The sequence below is a fragment of the Papilio polytes genome, unplaced genomic scaffold (assembly GCF_000836215.1).
Source record: "Papilio polytes unplaced genomic scaffold, Ppol_1.0 DF823692.1, whole genome shotgun sequence".
NCBI lineage: Eukaryota > Metazoa > Arthropoda > Insecta > Lepidoptera > Papilionidae > Papilio > Papilio polytes.
In genome coordinates this window covers 404,901-426,268 of record NW_013525512.1, presented here as the reverse complement: position 1 = coordinate 426,268, position 21,368 = coordinate 404,901, and the positions used below count along the sequence as shown (strand labels likewise).

The 21,368-nt window shown below is 33.0% G+C and overlaps 1 protein-coding gene across 4 annotated transcripts in view; it reads right to left on the bottom strand.

Moving 5' to 3' along the window:
• LOC106103994 (uncharacterized protein DDB_G0284459) overlaps nt 1-21,368 on the bottom strand; it is a 64,912-nt gene that overhangs the window by 7,721 nt on the left and 35,823 nt on the right. The window contains exon 1 of one of the 4 annotated variants that reach the window (XM_013283923.1): nt 18,341-18,646. The exons of 2 other annotated variants lie outside the window; for them this stretch is intronic. Coding sequence is in view for 1 of the 2 variants with exons in the window: in XM_013283922.1 (XP_013139376.1) it covers nt 13,993-14,034 (42 nt within the window). In the remaining variant the exon portion in view is untranslated. Of the gene's footprint in view, nt 1-13,992; nt 14,077-18,340; nt 18,647-21,368 lie in introns of those variants that run through there. One more of the 4 variants, XM_013283922.1, reaches the window with a different exon arrangement.

Here is a 21,368-nt window from a genome sequence, read left to right as displayed (position 1 = left end):
ATAATGTTACAATAGGTACTGCATATAGTAAATACATTATTGAAAGGAATAGACTTGAGACTGTGTTGTTTGGCGCCCTTTCTATAGATCGCCCTGGGCGGTCACCCAATCGCCCTTCGCTAACGCCCAGCACTGTTAATAATGGCCTATTATAAGCCTATTTTACATATCATATATGCGAAAGTTTAGGTGGATGGATGTTTGTTATTGTAGCCTTAACTGCTGAACGGATCTGGATGAAATTTGGCATAGATGCAGAACATAGCCTGGAAGGACACATAGGCTACATATTTTTGTTGTTTTTTTTTAATTTCACTTGTAGAGTCGCAGGCAAAAGCTAGTCTTCAACGCTTATGCTTGTTACTTTTGTTTATTTAAACAAGTTCCATAATGTACTTCTTTATTGTTTATTCGTAGTCAATTGTTTGCAATCACGACCTTCTTATGTCAATTTCTAGCACAAGAGATCGATTACCCATCAATATGTGCCATATGGTGGCAATTAATAATTGACAATGGAATTTATATCTTACCGTATACAACTCAAAGTATAATTTACAATGTAACATAATACGCTTTGTCATTGCAGTAATAGTTTATTACCGAGTATGTGGAACAATTTTCCTATACAAGACATGAATATATTCATTACTAGGCCATATAAAATGTTAAAAGAGTGATGGTCTGGGAAACTGGCAGTTCCATCTTAAAAGCTGCAATGGTTTGAACATTTTGAAACTAGTTGCGAATTAAAAATACAACGCAGGTTATAAATGTGTCTTTACGAGAAAAAGTCAGTAATACACAGCGTGTTTCTTTTTGCACCATTCACTGCTATCTAGTTAGTTACTTGTATGAAGGCGGAGTTTGAATTGATGCAATGAACAAGGCAATTTATCCTGAATTTATCGGAACACGGACTGTACATTACAACCTTTCTAAGCATAAAAGGTGACATAGGTTAACCTATTTTATTAATCAAGTAAAGCCAGGCCGTTGATTTTTTTTAAATGCGAATAGTGTAGAAAGAGAAAGATTGCGTAAAAGGATTACGTGTGATAAGGATAGATGACTATTTTTAACGTTATTGAATACAAAGTTGCATATTCACTAACTTACGTTCTAGACTAGTTTTTTTGTAATTGCATGTGAGACTGTAATCTCACGCATCGATGGAAATGCAAAAATAAACAAGTAACTACTATTGTTTAATTATAGCTAGCGGATTGAATAAGTATGCCATAACTGTGTTATAATGATTCGATCATTTACTCGTCTAGACGACTATATAAGATTTGCAATACTAAAGAGTTTTTACAGTGGTAGAGCCCGCTTTAACATCTTCGCACGAATAAGCCGGCTCGCCCGGTGTAAGACCACAACCACACAGAAAACAGTCGTGAAGTGGAAGCAATTCCGCGTTTCGTCTGATAAGTGTGGTGCCGGAGGCCTAATTTTAGTTCCTTAAAAGTGGATTTGACGGTGGAGGAGACGCATAGGAACGGGAAATGCCCTCTTTATGTGCGTCATCTCCTCCGTCAATTTAGGGTACGCAACGCATCTGCAAAATTACCACACACACAGTTAAGTTGCTAAGCAATGCTAGTGGGATTTCTGTAGATTGAGGGCTTGCACACACTATTGACTGAACTATCGCACAACTGTTTAGTCTCTTTGATTCCTATAAGCTTATAAAAGTGAGCACACTACTCGATTTTTAGTTAACTAAACAATTGAATTGACTGCGAAACAATCGACAATCGCACAACAGTTTTGCGTTAGTTTAAGGCCTGCTCTTAGCAAGAGATAAGATTAGTCTGTTATCTTTAAGTATCCATTTACTAAACTAGTATTAAAGGGGCCAGCTGAAAACAAGCGCAGAAACAGCCTGTACCCTCCCTGCATTAGATGAGCTTGCCACCTTTTGCCACATTTTTTTTACTAGCTCTAATGTTGTATATTGGATGTCATATGTAGCTTTTTTGTGGCAATAAAAATCCTATTTATTTATTATTATACAAAAACACAAATGAAATATATGCACAAATATGGCCCCGCAAAAACAATATCACTGGTTCGTCTACTGGTGTTACAATATGATGTAGAGTGTAGTAATGTTATAGTGGAGGGTAATATAGTTATATAACATTTTTTTTGTAAAATTAAATAAAATACATACATAACATACAATATCGGATTTCCAACTTTATGGTTTCAATATAGAATATTCACACAAAGAATGGTTGCATGTCTTTGTTCGCGCGAGGTCGCACATTGATTGTATCCGCGTTCGATGGATTATCACTTACTTTGTTCTTATTGGTTCACAACTCCGTAACACACTGGGGTAGGCAGAGATTATGATATGAGATTATGATTACGGGTGTATTTAATACCTGATGAACTATCTATATAAACTTTTATATGTATATATTTACGAATGGGCCGGCTCGCCCGATGAAATACCACGACCACACAGAAAACAGGCGTGAAGTGGAAGCAATTCCGCGTTTCGTCTGATGAGTGTGGTGCCGGAGGCCTAATTTAAATCCCTTTCTCTTTACCACCCTTTTCTTATAAAGAGAGGATGGGAAGGGTAAGTGGATTTGATGGTGGAGAAGATGCATAGGCAGGCACAATATCCTCTTTGTGTGCGTCTCCTCCTCCGTCGGATAGGGGTAGGCAACGCATCTGCGATCTCGGATGTCTATAGGCAGCGGTCGCTTCGCCATTTCAGTGGATTCAGGTGGCCGCTTGCTCGTTTGCCACCTTATATTATAAAAAAAAATATATGTAATTCTATTAGTTTCTAAGAGTCTATTTAAATTTGGGTAATGGAAATTCTAGAACTTATTTTATAAGTCTACACAAATTGTAGACAATTTTCCAAGTACATATTGCTATGTTGTCCGACCATGGCCTACATTGCACATTTTTACTAAATATTTAATTCATATTAAAATCCCCGTTATTGTTACAAGGAGACATGATAAAATCCTTTTATAACAGCTGTGTTGGACTGTGCCGAATTGTAGTGAAGGCCGCGCGTGTTCATTGTAGAAGATTGTATGGAGTTTTGTTCAATAGTGTCGTGACGTCTGTGTTTGCGGAAATCGATAACAATGTATCAACTTTTTCCAATACTTTATTACTATTGGACCTTGCAGTTTGTTCTCGTCTTTAATTGATTTAATACTTGAAATATGTTAAAATGTTTATTGATATTGCCAAAATTAAATACTTATAATAAACAATAATTCTACTTTAAAATGTTATAAAGAGTACTTTAACATTCAAAAATTATAGTTTCTTTGATATAAATATCACAAATTATCCAAAAATTTACCATCTCTTGCTTAAAATTTAAGTTTTTTCAACACGCGGAATCGATATTAGGGACATCACTAATCAGATTATCGGGGTCATTATACTGGCAGCTGGAAATAGTTGTGTCGAGGTGAAGCCGACAAAGGTGTTATGGGTACATCACTAGTGCCATCTGTGGGCATTGTCTTCAAAAGCAAATACTATACTTGGTCTACTTATCGCTTATATCCATTGTTATAATCACTTTTTCTTGTTATTTGAGTTATTAGATTTCAGTAAACAATTCGGTTCAAATTTTGTATTGTGGAAAAGGCGAGGTTATTACCACGCCAAGGGAAGTCCGTAGTCTCTGTCTACCCATGGGTTAAGGGCATCAGTGATTGTTGAAAATAGATTATGGTAGTGGTAGAGTATAACTACCACTACCATTACAAGTATCCAACGACATTTTAGCAAGATATAAAGGGCAAGAATTTACGTGAAAGTTGAATAACTGAAATGCTTACAAAATATAAAACGCAAGTACTAGCAAGAGAGACGTCTAAGGGCCGTTTAAGTAGTGAATAATTTACACTTATGGTCTTATATGTACCTTGGTTCCCCGTTTATTAAAATAAATGAAATGGGTAAACTTTTTTAAAATGATTTATAAATTTAAACTGTCGTTGTTTTTACAAATATAATGTTTATAAGATACGGGTTTCTTACCACGATTGGGTTGTTTTACCTACCAATATTTCGACACAGTTGTATGCGCCATGTTCACAGATCGATTTAAATACTAGGAGCTAAAACCCAATCGTGGTTAGTCCGTAGCTTAAGAATGTTACATATTCATTGGTTTAGTTACTATTTTAATTGACAATGGATTTATAAAGACATATTGCAAGACAAACGGATCTTGTTTCGATAGAGGAATGTAACGGTACACATTCGTAGAGACGGCATTTGATAGCAAGCTAACAGACTAACAGAGGTGATTGACTTTATACGGATCGAGATATATGGTAATATAGCAGGATATGAAACGAGTTAAGAATATTTTTTACAACTCCGTGCGTTTCCACAGTCGAAACATTTGTATAAAACATATCTATCTCAATCTAAGAACGTGCGCACAATATAAAACTATCGCACAATTGTTTAGTCCCTCTTAGATTCCTAGGAGCTAATACGTGCGCACTCGATTTTTAGTTGTGCAACTAAACAGTTAAATTGGCTGCGAAACAATGGACAATCGCACACAGTTATGCGATAGTATAGTCAAGAGTGCGCCCGCTCTAAATAGATACTTTTGGCGTGGCGAACACATCCAAATAAACTTTTGAAAACACCCGACAAACCTCAGAACCGAATCTTGTACGCTTTTCGTAAACTTACAATATTAAAGACGTCATTATAGATTTTATAGACATTTGAATGTGTTTTCAGTACTTTTTAAAACAGTTCATTTGATATATGATAATTTGATTATAGTATAAGCTTTCGCCTGAGACTCCGTCCGCGTGGAATTAAAAAACCAAAAGTAACCTATGTGTTCTTCCAGACTATACTCTACATCTATACTATATTTTATCGAAATTCGTTCAGCCGTTTAGGCTACAAACTAACAAACATCCTTCTAAATTTTCGCATTTACAGTTTATAGTTTTACTCATAAAAACTTTAATGGAGTTTGTACAATCTGTTGTAATATAATCTATGATATAGATAAAATATTGTATCAAATGTTTTCTTAATTACAGATTTCAAACCAGTTTTCCATACGTGGTTAATTAGATGCCGCGACTGTGTTCATGACATAATCGAGATGAGATCATCCGAGGACTCTAAAGGCATCGTCAAAGGATATATTTCACGACCACGCAGTATTTAAAGGTTAAAACTGTTTTTTTTTTGTTCATATAATGTGATCAATACTGATATTATAAAGAGGGAAGATTTGTATTTTTGTAAGTATTGTAATAACTCAAAAACTCCTGGACCTATTTCAAAAATTCTTTCACCTTTAAAAAGCTACCTTATCGCTGAGTAATATAGGCTGCATGTTTTATTATTTTTATAATATCACGCGGAAGAAGTACGCTAAATAGCTAGTCAATACTAATAATATATAAGAAAGATTTGTATTTTTGTGAGTATTGTAATAACTCAAAAATTACTAGACCGATTTCAAAGCTATTTTATCAGTAACATAGGCTATATTTTATTATTATTTAAATTCACGCGGGCGAAGTCGCGAGATAGTAAATAATGTTGTTCTTACTAACTAAACATTTTTAAACATTTCCATTGATTGTAAAACGTATTTCTGTTTATGAAAAGACTTAAATTAAGATTTTAGTTTTAAATCGCTTATAATGATGTTTTATTTAAAACCGATTAGATATAACCCGATAAACGCGTTTAAAACGGCCATTGAACCTTAATGTCAAACTTTCATTTGTACCAGTTTTATTACATTGAACTAACTAGTAATAAAATATTATTACAAAAAAACCCACTCACATTTTAATAGAATCAATATTAAGTTATAACTGTAATTAAATAAACAGAAGCCTTATAAAAACCTTTTAAAATTACGCGTAAGTAATCTATACTATTATAATAAAGCGTACACACACTTCTTTGTTGCCTAAGATTTTTTTTTTATAGTAAAAGGGGGCAAACGAGCGGCGTGAACACCAAGGTGGTTAACGACGCCCATGGACATCCGCAACACCAGAGGAACTACAGATGCGTTGCCGGCCTTTGAGGAAATGATAGGCTCGCTTCTTGAAGGACCCTAAGTCGTATTGGTTTGGAAATACCGCCGAGGACAGACCGTTCCACAACGCGGCTGTGCGGGGCAGAAAGTTCCGCGAAAACCGCACGGTTGTGGAATGCCAGCCATCAAGATGGTGAGGATGGTACCTGGCGGTCTGTCGTCCGATGACGAAACTCGGCGGCAGGAATCGTTCCAAACAACTCCTCGGAACACTCCCCAACAAAGATGTCAGCATCTTTTGAATATTTTTGAATGATTCTTTTTTAATAAAAAGCCATACACGTCACGCTTTAGGCTATATATTTCACGCCATTAAACTTAGAGGTAAATATTTGGATAAAAACCCTAATGTGGGAAAGAGACATTTGCAATTGATAATTTGACACGCGTAAACAACAAAATAAAATTTTCACGATTTTATGCGGATGAAGTGGCACGGGAACAGCTAGTTATATTATAACAATGTGAAAGAGCTACTTCTTTAACTAAAATTACCAATTATGTAGATATGGATTTCTATCTCACAGTCAATACTAAGTATTAATTAATGAGTTATTATCTATTGATGAAGGAATATTTTTTTTTCAATTGTATTAATATGATAGGTTTAAAAAATTAAGTAACGATTGCTGTTTTTTTTAATGTACGCAATATAACCTTGTTTGCGTTTCACTAAAATTAAGGTCGCAAACGCAAGAAATATTGACCCTGTCATCAGATATAACCCCAATTTAAAATTAATTATATATCTGCGTAAAAATGTGACAAAAAATAACAAGAATGGATCAAGAAACATTCGTGACTATTATAGAACATTCTAGAAAAAAAAGAACAAAAACACAAAAGATTTGTCCTTTTTTAAATACTTGACCGTTTTCAGTAATTCTTTGCTTCTACATTCTGGGGAGCTTCAACATTATACCTGCCACCATACACCTACCAGGTCTTTCTCTAGGAAATCTTTAAAGGTAGGTACGATTTCGGAGTTCCAGCTATAGCACCAGAAGGTGACCATCGAGGGGATTTTAGTGGCTAAAACTCCACATAAAGCTTAAGCGTATATTTTTTAAACTCCCCCCCCCTCGTGTACTGGTCGTAATAATTTATACGAATTACTAATTGCATATTGTGACTCATTTCCCATTAACTTTAATGCATCATATCTTATAAATGTGGTAACATGCGTTTACTTGACAACAGTACACTTTGTACACTGAGTAATTATAATAAAAACTAACTGTTCCCGTGCGCCTTCATCCGTATGTAATTATGAAAATTTTATTTTATTGTTTACATTTGTCAAATTATCAATAGCAAATGACAAAATGACATGAGATGACAAACCTTGGCAATGTTGCTTCCTTGATGTTGGCAGCAACGTATGGTCTATTTACCACATTAGGGTTTTTATCCAAAACATTTACTCTCTAAGTTTAATGACCTTAAAATATATAGCCTAAAGCGTGACGTTTGTGTAGGGAATTTTATTAAAAAATATGCTGTAATTGATGACATCGTAGGCAACAAAGAAGTGTAAGCTTTACTATAATAGTATAGAAGTATAGATAAGGTATTGCCGTGCGCCCGTGGTTTTTTTATAAATTATTTTATTTATTTATTTTATTTCCTAAGTTTAATAGCGTGAAAATATGTAGCCTAAAGCGTGTCGTATGTGTAGGGCTTTTTATTGAAATAATAATTATTTAAAAATACACTGCGATTGCTGACATCCTACGTAAATAAGTAGTGTGTGTTTACGTTTTATTATATAGTATAGATATAGCTATAGCTTTGTCAGACGACTAATCGACGTCTTAAAGCATGAAAAACCTAGTATGATCCGGAACCATTTAGAATGTCTATCAATTTAAACGAGGCTGAGAAAATCAGCGAAAGGAAGTCGCCAGGACACCGCTTCCACCCGCATTTCTTTGACTACCGGCATCGAACGATGACCGTTTCCCACTACGTTTATTTAACCAGTTTTAACCGGATTTAGGGCTGCCTACTTACAACAGGCCCACACTTTAAGCAAAAAAAAAAATACACTGGCATACTAAAAAAAAAACTTCCACTTTTGGATGCCACTGCAATGGACGAAAAAAAACAGGTATTTCTTTCATATAATAATTTTCTGATTCGTAGAACTTTTCAAGTAGCCCGAATATGTATTATGGTGTCAAAATTGAAAAGGTGTCAACCCTATTGACTGGTTCCTGTATTGGAGCTTACCTAATCTGCAAATTGTGAAAGGGACCACCGTTTCGGACCTCAGTCTGGTTTCCGAGAGCAAAATTAACTCGTTACGTTAATATAGTAATTTAAATTAACTCACTTTCTAAACTCGTGTTGAAAAGCAACACTTTTAAGGGTATATTTTTATAGCACGAGATACATGTTTTAAATGTTTTCTAATTTATTCAACTACGTTTTCAACATTTTTTTTTGTTGTATTGATCCTAAGACTATAGACTCTATTCATAATTAAAAATTACTGGCTTTCGCCCGCGAATTCGTCCGCGTGGAATTGAAAAAAAAAATAATCTTTCAGATTATCCTATACATCTATACCAAATTACATCGAAATCCGTTCAGCAGTTTAGGCTACAAACTCTACCAAACATCCATCCATCCATCTAAACTTTCGTATTTATAATATTTGTATGATTAATACTAGTTGTATTTCTTCTCTTGCTTTCACCCTTGATACCGTCCGCTTGGAATTAACAAAAAAAAAACAAAAGGAAATTGTCATGTGTTCTTTATGACTATCCTGTATGTGTATACCAAATTTCATTGAGATCCTTATTGCTGTTTAGGCAACAAACTCTAACAAACATCCATCCATCGAACAAACATTTATTACATTAGTAAGATTAAACAAGATCATTGCTTACATGTTTTTAAGTTTTTTTGAGTCGAAAAAAAGCAAAGAAAAATATGTAACTCGTATATAATAACAAAGGAATTGTTTCCTAGATTATTTTGTCATTGACATTAATGAATATACCTTAAATAAAGTTTAAGATATTAAAAAACATAAAATTTAAAGACGTTCTTTAGTTAGAAAAAAAATGTCGTGACATGTGAAAGCGGTAAGTGAAAATAAATACCACGGACTCGGCAGATTCTAGTCTAGATTCCGAAACCAGTTTGTTTTTCTCAGTGTTGCCATGTTCGGTCGTTTGGAAAATTCCACGTAATGTTTTCTATGAAGTAAAAAGAGTAACAAGTGTGACAACTTTTCAAATACCTTTATTTGTACACTTAATGTCGAGTTGAATAAGTTAACCTTTATTGCTTACGATTATTCGAAGTTGTTTTTATAACAAGAAACTATTTCTTCTAGTAAAACTTTGTAGTCAATACAAATTGCATAACATATAGTATTACAGTAGTACCTCGATAACTCAAATCTCGATTACTTAACAAAATAATATGTTCCCTTCCTATCCGAGCCTAAAACCTCTATAACATAGACCCTTGATAAGTTAAAACCTCTATAACTTAAAATATTTTGTGTTTCCCTTGGACTTTAAGTTATCGAGGTCCTACTGTATTTGTACAAATTGATAGCTCCCACGTAAACCATCGTACGTTTGGAACGTAAATTTTTCAAGACAAATCTTAATGTACTATAGACAACCAACATTTACAGTTTTTTCTGGCGTTACTTTTAAATTTACATTAAAATTAGTACTAATTATGTTAATTATTAATAAAACATACAACAAGGAATATACAAAATCGTGACTTACAACAGTTTACATAGGGGCCATTGAAATAACCAAAATCTAGACTTCGTATAAACAAAAATAATTTTATTTTCGCGCCAAAATTGTCAAGACAAGCATATTTTACTCTGTATTTTTTACAACGAGCAAAAACCCCGTAGTGTAAAATTGTATAAATTGGTTATAATAATTTTAATTGACATTAAATTGATTGAATATTAGACTATGAGTACCCATTAAAACCCCAATTACAATTTAAAGGCGTGTGGATGAGTCAGTTTGTATGACTAAACGCATTATGTAACGTAAACGTCTTACGTATCAACTTAGATTCGACATTAATAAAACCTTGTATGGAGGAAGTCGTTTTTGTGTGGAATTTAGATGGATTTAGATTCGAAAGTTTAGATGGATGGATGGATGTTAGACTGTAGCCTAAATAGCTGAACGGTTTTCTATGAAATTTGGAATAGATTTAGGGGATAGTCTGGAAGAACACATAGACTACTCAATTTTTTTTAATACCACATAGACGGAGTTGCGGGCGAAAGCTAACTGATAGTATAAATGCGATTTTATTGGATGTTAATCCGTATCTTAGAGCGTCCGCAGCTTTGAATAAATTATTGCAAAACTGTTATGTCTCGCTTTGATACTTATGAGGTTATATGGCACACTACTCGATTTTCAGTTGTGCAAACAATTGAATTGGCTGAGAAACAATCGACAATCGCACAACAGTTGTGCGATAGTTTAGTCAAAGATGTGCAGTCGCTCTTAAAATGACTTAATGAATCTCTATGTAATTAGGTACAGATGTAGATTAGTCAGAAAGAATACATAGGTTACTTATTACTAATATTATAAATGCGAAAGTTTAGATGGATGGATGGATGGATGTTTGTTAGCGTTTGTAGCCCAAACGGCTGAACGGATCTCCATGTAATTTGGCACAGGTTTAGTGCATAGTCTGGAAGAACACATAGGGTACTTTTTATCCCGGGAATAGTTACGGTTCTTGTGGGATTCATTAATTTAATTTATTAATGTTTACTCGATCATTCTGCAACGGTTCAACATATCCTTTTGAAATTTGGCACAGATATAAAACAAAGTCTGGAGTACACATGGGATGAGGTTCATCCCCGAGAAATGTCCGGTTCCCGAGGGATACGTAGTTTTTTGTTATTTATATAGTTCGTATGTTTGCTTATACCACGCGGACGAAGTCGCGGGAAACAGCTCGTTTTTTAATAATTTTATGTGAGCTATAAAATATATTTCACCAGTTACAAATATTAACTAGTTGTTTAAATAAATAACCGTTGAAAGGTAGCGTTATTGATCATTAAGCTGCCATTTCTATCAAAATATGCGGGTCAGTTTGTCTGTCACCTGCCGAACAGGAATGTGAAATGACATTGACATTTACTTTTTTAAATTGCCCTACTTTGTTACCTGAAAATGGGCAAAGGTATTTACGGTTAATGTTTTTTTTTATAACATAAGGTGGCAAACGAGCATGCGGCCACCTGAATCCGCCAAAATGGCGAAGCGACCGCTGCCCATAGACATGCGTTGCCTACCCTTATCCGACGGAGGAGGAGACGCAAATAAAGAGGATATTTCCCCTTCCTATGCATCTCCTCTACCGTCTAATCCACTTCCCGTAACCATCCTCTCCTTATAAAGTGTAGTTAAACAAAAAAATATCCCATTTTTAACTTTAAATAATAGTTGCTTTGTTTGTAATATTTTTCCGTTAAAAAATAGACTACTTTTAAATGATTGAATATCAAATACATACTGTTTTTTAAACCATGTCTTTGTAACTAAATTATTTTTTTAATCAAAAATGTTTCGAAGAAACCCCATTTATAACCACCCCTTTAAATACAATCCACCGTTAGATAATGAAGACATTCTACACTTAAGGAATCCTTATATTCAAGAAACCTGATTAAGTTTTAACGAATTAACTAAAGGCTGCCATACACTGACACCTTCAAGCACTTAGTGGTTCGTGTACAGATAGCTTTATTCATCAGTACTTAGTAATCACAATTTTTCTATAGATTTGTTTAGTTTTCAGAACGTAAAATGCACCGTAGACTTAATCGATTATTTTTTTTAATCGAATAATCAATACAGCTGAATAACTTTGGAATTGGCGTCAAATTTGTTGCGAGCGCTTTCACTGCATTGAGCGGAAATATTTCTAAACTCAATTCGCGTTATTTATGTTTATCTATTGACGTCTTCACCTTTATTCTTATTACATACTAGCTTTCGCCCGCGACTGTCCGCGTCTAATAAAAAAACAAACGAAAGTAGCTTATGTGTTCTTCCAGACAAACTTCTACAAACACTAACAAACATCCATCCATGTAAACTTTTATTTATATTTTTAGTAAAAGGTAACAGAAAGAAGTAAGCTTAAGTACATTATCATCCATTTAGTTTTTTTTTTTTATAAGAAAAGCGGGCAAACGAGCAACGGATCGCTTGATATTAAGTTATCCGACGCCCATGAACATCCGCAATGCCAAGGGTACTGCAGATGGGTTGCCGGCCTTTAAGGGAGGAGGAGGGAGTTTTAGTTTATAAATCTTCACTAAAGGTCTTCTCCCTTAGTGCGTTACAACTTAATGGGTCATTGCGAGATCCAATAAGTCTTATACTAACGAATTAATGATATTCAATAGTTAGATGCAATTTAACCTATAACGGTACAAACGGGTTCCATACTCTGGCCTATTGATTTCGGTTCACATGGCCGCAGTGAACGGTCTATGATAATTAGAGTTCTGCGCACAGGGTCATACTCGTAATTACTACAAATTACTGAACGGTTTTATTACTCGGTAACGGATTTAACTTAACGGATAACTTTTGAGACTATCATATTAATACTATAAATGCGAAAGTTTAGATGGATGGATGTTTGTTAGAGTTTGTAGCCTAAACGACTGAACGGACTTCGATGAAATTTGGTGTAGATGTAGAGGACAGTCTGGAAGAACACATAGGCTACTTACTTTTGTTTTATAATTCCACGCGGACGGAGTCGCGGGCGAAAGCTAGTATATCTATACATGTAATAAAATTGGAGTGTCTGTAATATCAAAAGAAAACTTCCAGATTTCCGGAAGCGCAAAAATCGCATTAAACAAATGTCTGTCTGTCCGCAAGCCGCGTTTGTTCCGGGTAATCTCTGAAACGGCAGGGCAGATTTTGACCGGACTTTCACTGAAGGGTAGCTGATGTAGACGGGCATATTATAGGCTAACTTTTTCTCTTAAAATTGCGTGGACAAGTCGCAGGCAGCTAGTATTAATATATAAATGTAAACTTTAGCAACCCAGCATAATACATCCGTTTTTAAATGATTACGAAGGGTATCAGTAACCTACGTAAACATTAAATTCAGTATTACGCATTCTTTAGCTATCAGGGTTGTCACTATGACGTTCTTATCAGAAATGAAAGTGGTTCGTTTTAGGTATCATTCGATATGATATCGGCAAATGTTTATTTAAAACTCAGATACAATACAAATATCAATGCTTTTATATAGGTTACCTCATTCTCATGTACTAAATTGGGCAACCATCACTCCAGTCAAATAATTGATTTTCTACTTGGATGAATGTATTACATATTTTTTGACCGACTTCCCAAAAGAAGGAGGTACTCAATTCGTCTGTATGTTTTTTTTTATTTCTTTTTATGTGTGTTACGGCATAACTCCGCCGCTAGTGGACCGATTTTGATAATTCTTTTTTTATCCGAAAGGTACTGCTTGCAGGTGGGTCCCATTTTTGTTTGATTTTTGGAGTCTTCTACGACGTAGTTAAATAGTTTTGATATTTGCATTGCATGCATTGAGAGCATCAAAATAACTTTTCACCATAATATATAGAACACTAACTTCTACTGTTCTTAACAATACTATGAAAGTTTGGCTTAAAATGAAATGACTGCAATAAATTAGTAGGTAGTTTTTAAAAAAATAAACTTATTTTCACATGAATGAAATTAGTATTTTTTACAACATAAATTCAGATTTACAGATGTTCGTAAAGTATTTATGTTAGAGAATAAGAATTCTCGTAAAACAAAAAAAAAACGTAATAAAAACTACACTATACTTTCTATACGTACCGAATCCCTTGGATATGTCCATTTTATTAACGGCAGCCACATTTTAAATCACAATACCAACAATTTCACTAAATAAATAAATCGTTCGCTAAAAACACAAGCAAATATGTTTTCATTGAAAACTAATATGACGATAATCCGTCACATGTGCGGTGATAGGAACTGATAGTGTATCGTTAGCAAATAACGAGCCAATTAGTAACAAAGCAGCATTCATTAGTGGGGTCGGCAGATTTAAGCACTTAAAAATTGCAACTGTCCATATTTTTACCAAATAATAACTCGGATGAAAGTAACCCAGTCAATTATAAATTTAAAGAAAACTAACTTTGGCCCGCGATTTCGTCCACGTGAAAAAAGCATAAGTAAGTATCCTATGTGTTCTGCCATACTATGCTCTACATCTATGCCAAATTTCATTGAGATTCGTTCAGCAGTTTAGGCTACAAACTCTAACAAACATCCATCCATCTTAACTTTCGCATTTATAATATTAGTTATAGCCTATATTACTAAGTAATAGTATAACTTTTTTACTAATAATTCCTAATTCCAAAATAATATTTGGACCAGTAGTTTTGTCAAGCGTCCAAGACGCCCAACCGTTAAAGCCGGCCTTAGTTTACCTGACTAACATCATTCGAACTCCAGTATTCTCCAGTCAGAAGTAACCAAACCTACTCAGTTAAAATTAACTACCAATAAACTATTTTTAAACAGAGTTAACTGACCTTTTGTTTTGAGATCTCTGTGAAGTTTATTATCGACATTTACGTGTTTCCCGTTTCAATTGAGTTATATCCTGGCATGTTTTACGAACCGCTTTTAATGATTCTTATGGTTGTAAACGGTAGTAATCATTATTATAGATAAAATATTTGTTAATAAGTATGAATTAGGTAATGTTTTTATGTATTTCAAATTACACTATAAATGTTGTTCATTGATTTAATCTTTTTTTAGCTACTAACTAACGTATTTTTTGCTAACTTAACACAAAAGATGTTTTTAAATCCTGTAAATAATAATCTAACCGTAACTTACGAAGAACGTTAAGATGTTTTTTTGTCTCTCTTGTCTTTGTAAGAGGAAAGAGATAGCAACATTTTTATGCAAATTGTAGTGGAGATTCAGGCTTTGTCTGGTCATACTCATTTGAATAGGTTAAATCGACTTTAAATGTTACATTAATTACTCTTTTACTAACACTAGTCAATAAGATTTTTTACTAACAAAATATGAGATCTTCTCGAAAGTTTTATTATTATTATTATTATTATTAATAAACGAACATATAACGTAAAATATGTAAATTATTGTTATGATTATAACATCAAAAATTTGATATGATTTATTTGACAGATGTTAAAAACGGAATATTTATGTATCTAGCTAGTAGACAAGTTATAACATCGTTATCTAACACTAATTATAACGTAAACATAATAAAAATGTTTTTAACATCAACGGTCGTATGTCCATCTAAAAATAAAACGTAGGAAGCAATATTGAGATTTATTGGAATTTTAATAAGTTAATAATTTAAAAACATATTTTGAGGTAAAAAATTCAATATTAAAAGTTTGTTATATTTTTAAATTTCGTTAATAAATAAGATTAAAATTAAAATGGTGCTATATAACCAATTTACAGATTGAAATCTTATATAAATTATTATTATTTCACAGATTAATTAATAAAATTCATAAAAAAATGTCTTTTTTTTAATCTTTGTTAGGAAAAGCGGTGAATTTTATCTTTGGAAATACACGTCAAACCCATAGTGCTATTCTTAAAAAAATGTCTATAAAGATAAAAAAGTTAACAATTCTCAAAGATCATTAGTCTGTGAAACTAATTTTATCTATGGTACACGGAAACATCTGTCAATGCGTGCCCATTGAGCGTTGCTTTTCGCGCCATTTCTCACCACATGCGCCGCTTCCCATGGCGTGCGTGATAAAAATACACTCAAAATTATCATCATATTGCCTTGTTCAGAACTGTCAAGTGTGGAACTTATCTTTTTTATGTTATAAATGATATGAAATGCCATAGATATATAGAAATAGATAGGCCTATGTTTGGACACGACATCTTTGGGTTCGTTTCTACTTAAACGAACCTTTTGAAATTATTGACAGTAATGGCTGGTTTTCCAGTTACATTTAACCATCAGTTAGTGATTTTGGTAACTTAATGAAATGCGTTTCAGAACTACATAATTTGAGAATCCATTGAAACTTAGGTCAATCTAAGGCTATTGAATCACTCGTAACGATAATATAAATGGAAATTCAGAAACCCAGCATAAGTTAATATTATTAGTTCGAAAACACTTTACAATGCCCGAACGCATCAGCAACAAATAGACACAAAATACCACAGCTTCTAGCCTGTCCATTTATAGAAGTCGATGTGAAATAGGTGATTGTCTGGTGAATGACTCACAAGAGTGATAATTTTTTATTCGAGTTTTTACGAGTTTCTTTGATTGTACTATTATTTTGTATGTTTTGATAGATATCATATTTACTTTAGTTAGAACTAACAGTTAGTTATAAATTAAATACCGAAAATTAAGAATGAAAAATAATTACAGACTTAAAATAATTAAATTTAAACAAGTAATTTTTAAAAAGTTTGAAAATATTGCAATTTATTTATTTTATTCCGATAAACAACTATACAAAATTATGCTTATTTTATACAAATTTGGTCAAGGTAATTTTAAAACGGAACAAGTTTGAGTTAGTCATTTCAAAACTTAGCACTTATTAAGCAAAATTAGCATTATTCTATGAAACATAAATCCATATATGTTTCTTCAATTTTAGTGTTTTACGAGTATAATACTAGCTGTTCCCGTGCGGCTTCATCTGCATGAAATTATGAAAATTTTATTTTATTGTTTACATTTGACAAATTATCAATAGCAAATGTCAAAATGACATAATATGACAAACCTGAACAATCTTGCTTCCTTGATGTTGGCAACAACTTTTGGTCTCTTTCCCACATTAGGGTTTTTATCCAAAATATTTACCCCCTAAGTTTAGTAGTGTTAAAATATATAGCCTAAAGCTTGAGGTAAGTGTAGGGTTTTTATCCAAAATATTTACCCCTTAAGTTTAGTAGTGTTAAAATATATAGCCTAAAGCTTGAGGTAAGTGTAGGGCTTTTTATTTAAAAAAGAATTATTTAAAAATATGCTGTAATTGCTGACATCTTAGGCAACAAAGAAGTGTGTGTTTACGCTTTATTATAATAGTATAGATAAAAATATGTGTAAAAATTTTTAGCTTTGGAAACCTACATTTAAAGTTTTAACAAAACACAAACGCATTAATATTCATAACAGCTGTTAAAACATAATTAAGTATACTCAAATTATGCTAAAAACTAATTAATATTAACAAAGTTTACGAAATTATTCAAATATTGTTTACTTTCAATAAACTTTCACGATATGTTCTAATTTCTTTTAACAACAAAAAAATCCTCATATCTTATTAATTACTCTTGAGTTATGAGTGTCTATGAAAAACTCAAAAACTACTGGATAGTTTTAAATTTTGAAATAAGTAGAACCAAATGGCAGCTATTCCGCAATAAAAAGAATTAGGTAAATCGGATCATAACGCGTAATCGAGCATACATAAAAATACTGATGGAAAGAACCTGAAGTTGGTTGACCGTGAAGTTGGTTATAAAGAAACTATCTTTTCAGACATGTAGTCAAAACAAACACAATACTCTATCAGCCTTACAAATATACGACATAAACAGAATATAAGCAAACATTAGTACAAATTTTGCTTATACCCAGTTTATTCCTAAGTTTAATTTCCCGCGTTTATGTACCACGATGTGACGTATTTGACACAATACGTGTTTTATCTGCGAGATGACAGATTACACGATCTCTTGTTTATAAGATAAGAATACCTAAAGTAGGATATGTTTTCACAAAGGAATTTTCACGTGATTTTCGCCATAGATTGATGAAAAAGAATATTGGCCTTATTTGTTTTATTTAATGTTTTCTAGTACAGTAAACAATTATTAAAATTAATTATAACAAAAAAAGCACTGATTCGAACTGGCAATGTTATGTTTGTGTATTGTAATAAAATTGTAAGCATTTAAACATTCTTATTTGATTAAATTTCGAAATATGGTTAAGAATAATATATATTTTTGAAGATAAATAAAAAAATAAACCCAAATTTTATTATGACCGTTTTTTCGAATACTAAAATGAGTTTTAAATTTAACTTGTTATTTTACCATAAAATCTCAAAATAACAGTTAATTTTTAGTTTTTATTTTTAATTTCAATATTTACCTTTGTAATATGTAATATTCCTGTAAGTCCTTTAATGTAGAAGTTCTCCGAATGATTTTTTTAAACTTTCAGTCCAGTGAAAGTACCCTCGGCGTTCCTTCTTGGACACACTCAAATCACAATAAAAACACTAAACACCTTCACAAAGGGACACTAATAAACACTTGAGTGTATAAAATAGTTACACTGACAAGGGAAAATTTTTGACATAACTAACGAAAGTATTTACGAAGACGGGATAAAGTTTTTTGATAAATGCAAAAACGTGACATACGTCCAACCTCGCGCACGGCGTAAAACTAGTGAGAGGCGCGCGGAGCGAACAGTGTTGCTCTCATGTAAATATTATTGTACCATAATAATAACTCTCACTTTGCCCTAAGAGATTTATAATTTGCTTATTTTAATAAAGAGACACTGATTATAAAATTAGCGATGGAATGATTAGATAATGCGAATCTATTAATGAATACGTTTCGTAACGTTGACGATTGCATGTTGATACGATTCTTTTATACTTTGTTCGTGTGATTTGTGGTTGGTACGTGTATTTTTATTTAAAAAAATATATTTTCCCGGAATTATCGGGACAAATACATTTAATGGTAACACTGTCCAGGCAACCGAACGTTGCGCTCAGCGCTGCCTGGAATGCAATCTCCCTCGCTGCCTCTCTCTATCACGCATATGTTTTCTCTGGCCACCTTCTGTCTCTTTTCCTCCTTTATGAATGGTCGCAACTGTTGAAGCTTTGTCCAATAATTTAAATGTTGGACCTTGTTTGTTTTTTGTTCATGTTTACTATTAGCATGTTTTTTAGACATTTAAATTGTTCTCAATTTATAATTACCGTGACTTCTTAAACTAGTTTATTTACTGCCTTCTGTACCTTTAGCGTTTATCATTATATTGACTTTGAAAGTGCGAAGTTTCTTGGGATAACAAGGTTCGGAATTCACGTTATGGAAAAAATAAATTACGATCTATCAAAACAACAAACCGGAAGCTATACAATTTATAGCAAGATAAAGGTTTATTTATGGAAGCAATTACACTGCATTTCTGTTTATTCGAGTCTATTTAACGACAGAGAAATTTTAATTATGCGTTCACATCTGGCATAAAGATATTTCTATTTTAAAAAATGATGATGTCTACAACTTCTAGGATATGATAATAATCAATATCAACATTTTCAAGTGAAACAAGAGAAGCTTCAATAACCCTTGCCTCCTGTATTTTCCTAAATTTTGAAAAACGTAAAATTCAATCTGTACCAATGCTGGAAATATTGGGAAGTGTTCCAAGATTTGAAAATAGAAGGTAATTTACGCAGGATATGAATTTTGTATTAGATCGTTTTTTTTAATCCTGTTGAAAAATATTAGTTATCTGTGCTAACATCAGAAAGTTTAATCTGTGCCACAGAGCAACAATGAGAACATAACTCAGGTTTATAATCATCGATACAGCTCGACCTGAATAACTGGCAGTCGTAAAACTGAAGAGTTTAACTGCACGTTAACTCAATAATGTTGCCATGTGCAATGCATACCAATAAATAGGGCAACGAAACGATTGCTTATAACAGGAAGTGGATTTTTGTTACTTTAATAAAAGAGTACAAACTGGTTAAACTACATTATGCTTGTTTATTTTTTTAAAGTTCACAACGTTTACCAGAAAAAGAAACAAGTCATGTATTGCAGATTTAAGAATTAAATAGACATGTTTTTTTTGTAAATTTAAATAATATTTCCACTTTTTTTAATACATTCTCGGGGATTATTGTTGAACTGTTCCTCAAAATGAACAAATACTTAAAATTTTTCCCAACCTTTTCAATGTTAAATATGTATTTAAATTTCGAGGAACCAGAATGTTTATAGAGACAAATCTGGAATACACAATAGCTTATTACTCGCATTATTGTGTGGAAGCAAGGGTAGACGAAATTGTAAAATACATCATTAGAGCTTTTTTATTTAAAAATCACAATGTCAGTTCCTGGTAACAAAAACCGGTTACCATAGAGCACTGCATTGCTTTTTTAACGTCACGCATATCATGTTTCGTCCGTGTCTATGGTCGCTCGTTTCGTCTGGCCGCCGCTTGCAACTTCCTTTGCCTTGTTTTGTTTTATTGCCACATGTTGCAGATTATCATCTCTTGTTAACGATGTAACGGTTTGAATGTTTGTGATTATTCTAGAATGAATTTTAAACAAATTGGAACAAAAAGTAAAAAATAATAGCCCTTGAATAATAAACGTAGCATCATGGATAATTATTCTCTTTCTCTCTTTCCTTAAGTTGTATCTGTCTTATCTTTCATGTAACGAAATGTTCCTTAAAGCTGTGAGTTTCTTTGTCTTTGGAATAGTTAAGAGTTCTGCACATGGAGCGTAATTCTATTTACTAAAGTATGTGGGATGATAAAAAGTGTGGGTGTTTTCTAAACGAAAATTCGCGCCTTAGTGACCTTTTCACTATTTGTTAATGCAATTTAGATTCGCCAATAAACTCTTAGACTAGGTAATTAAGACCATCACCATATTGCCAAAAAAAGAAAACTACAATTCAAATTCATTCAATTTACCTTAATAATATTATAAATGCGAAAATATAGACGAAAGTTAGAGTTTGTAGCCCAAACTACTCAACGGATCTCGATGAAATTTGGCATATATGTAGAGGATAGTCTGGAAAGACACAATTCTACGCGAACGGAGTCGCGGGCGAAAGTTAATATGTAAATAAATAATCTTGATGTAAGCTAATAACTATGAGTAGTATTAATTGAAAGCAATACCTATATTATTTATAATAAAAGGAGGCAAACTAGCGGCGGGAACACAGAGGTGGTCAACGACGCCCGTGGAAATCTGCAACACCAGAGTGACTACAAATGCGTTGCTGGAGTTAAGGATTTGCTACATTGCTAACTGTGTCCTTGAAAGGTGTAACTTTAGTGCGTTAGTTTACTTGAGTAAGTTAAATGAGTTACGCTTGTACGCTGGGCCTGTGCA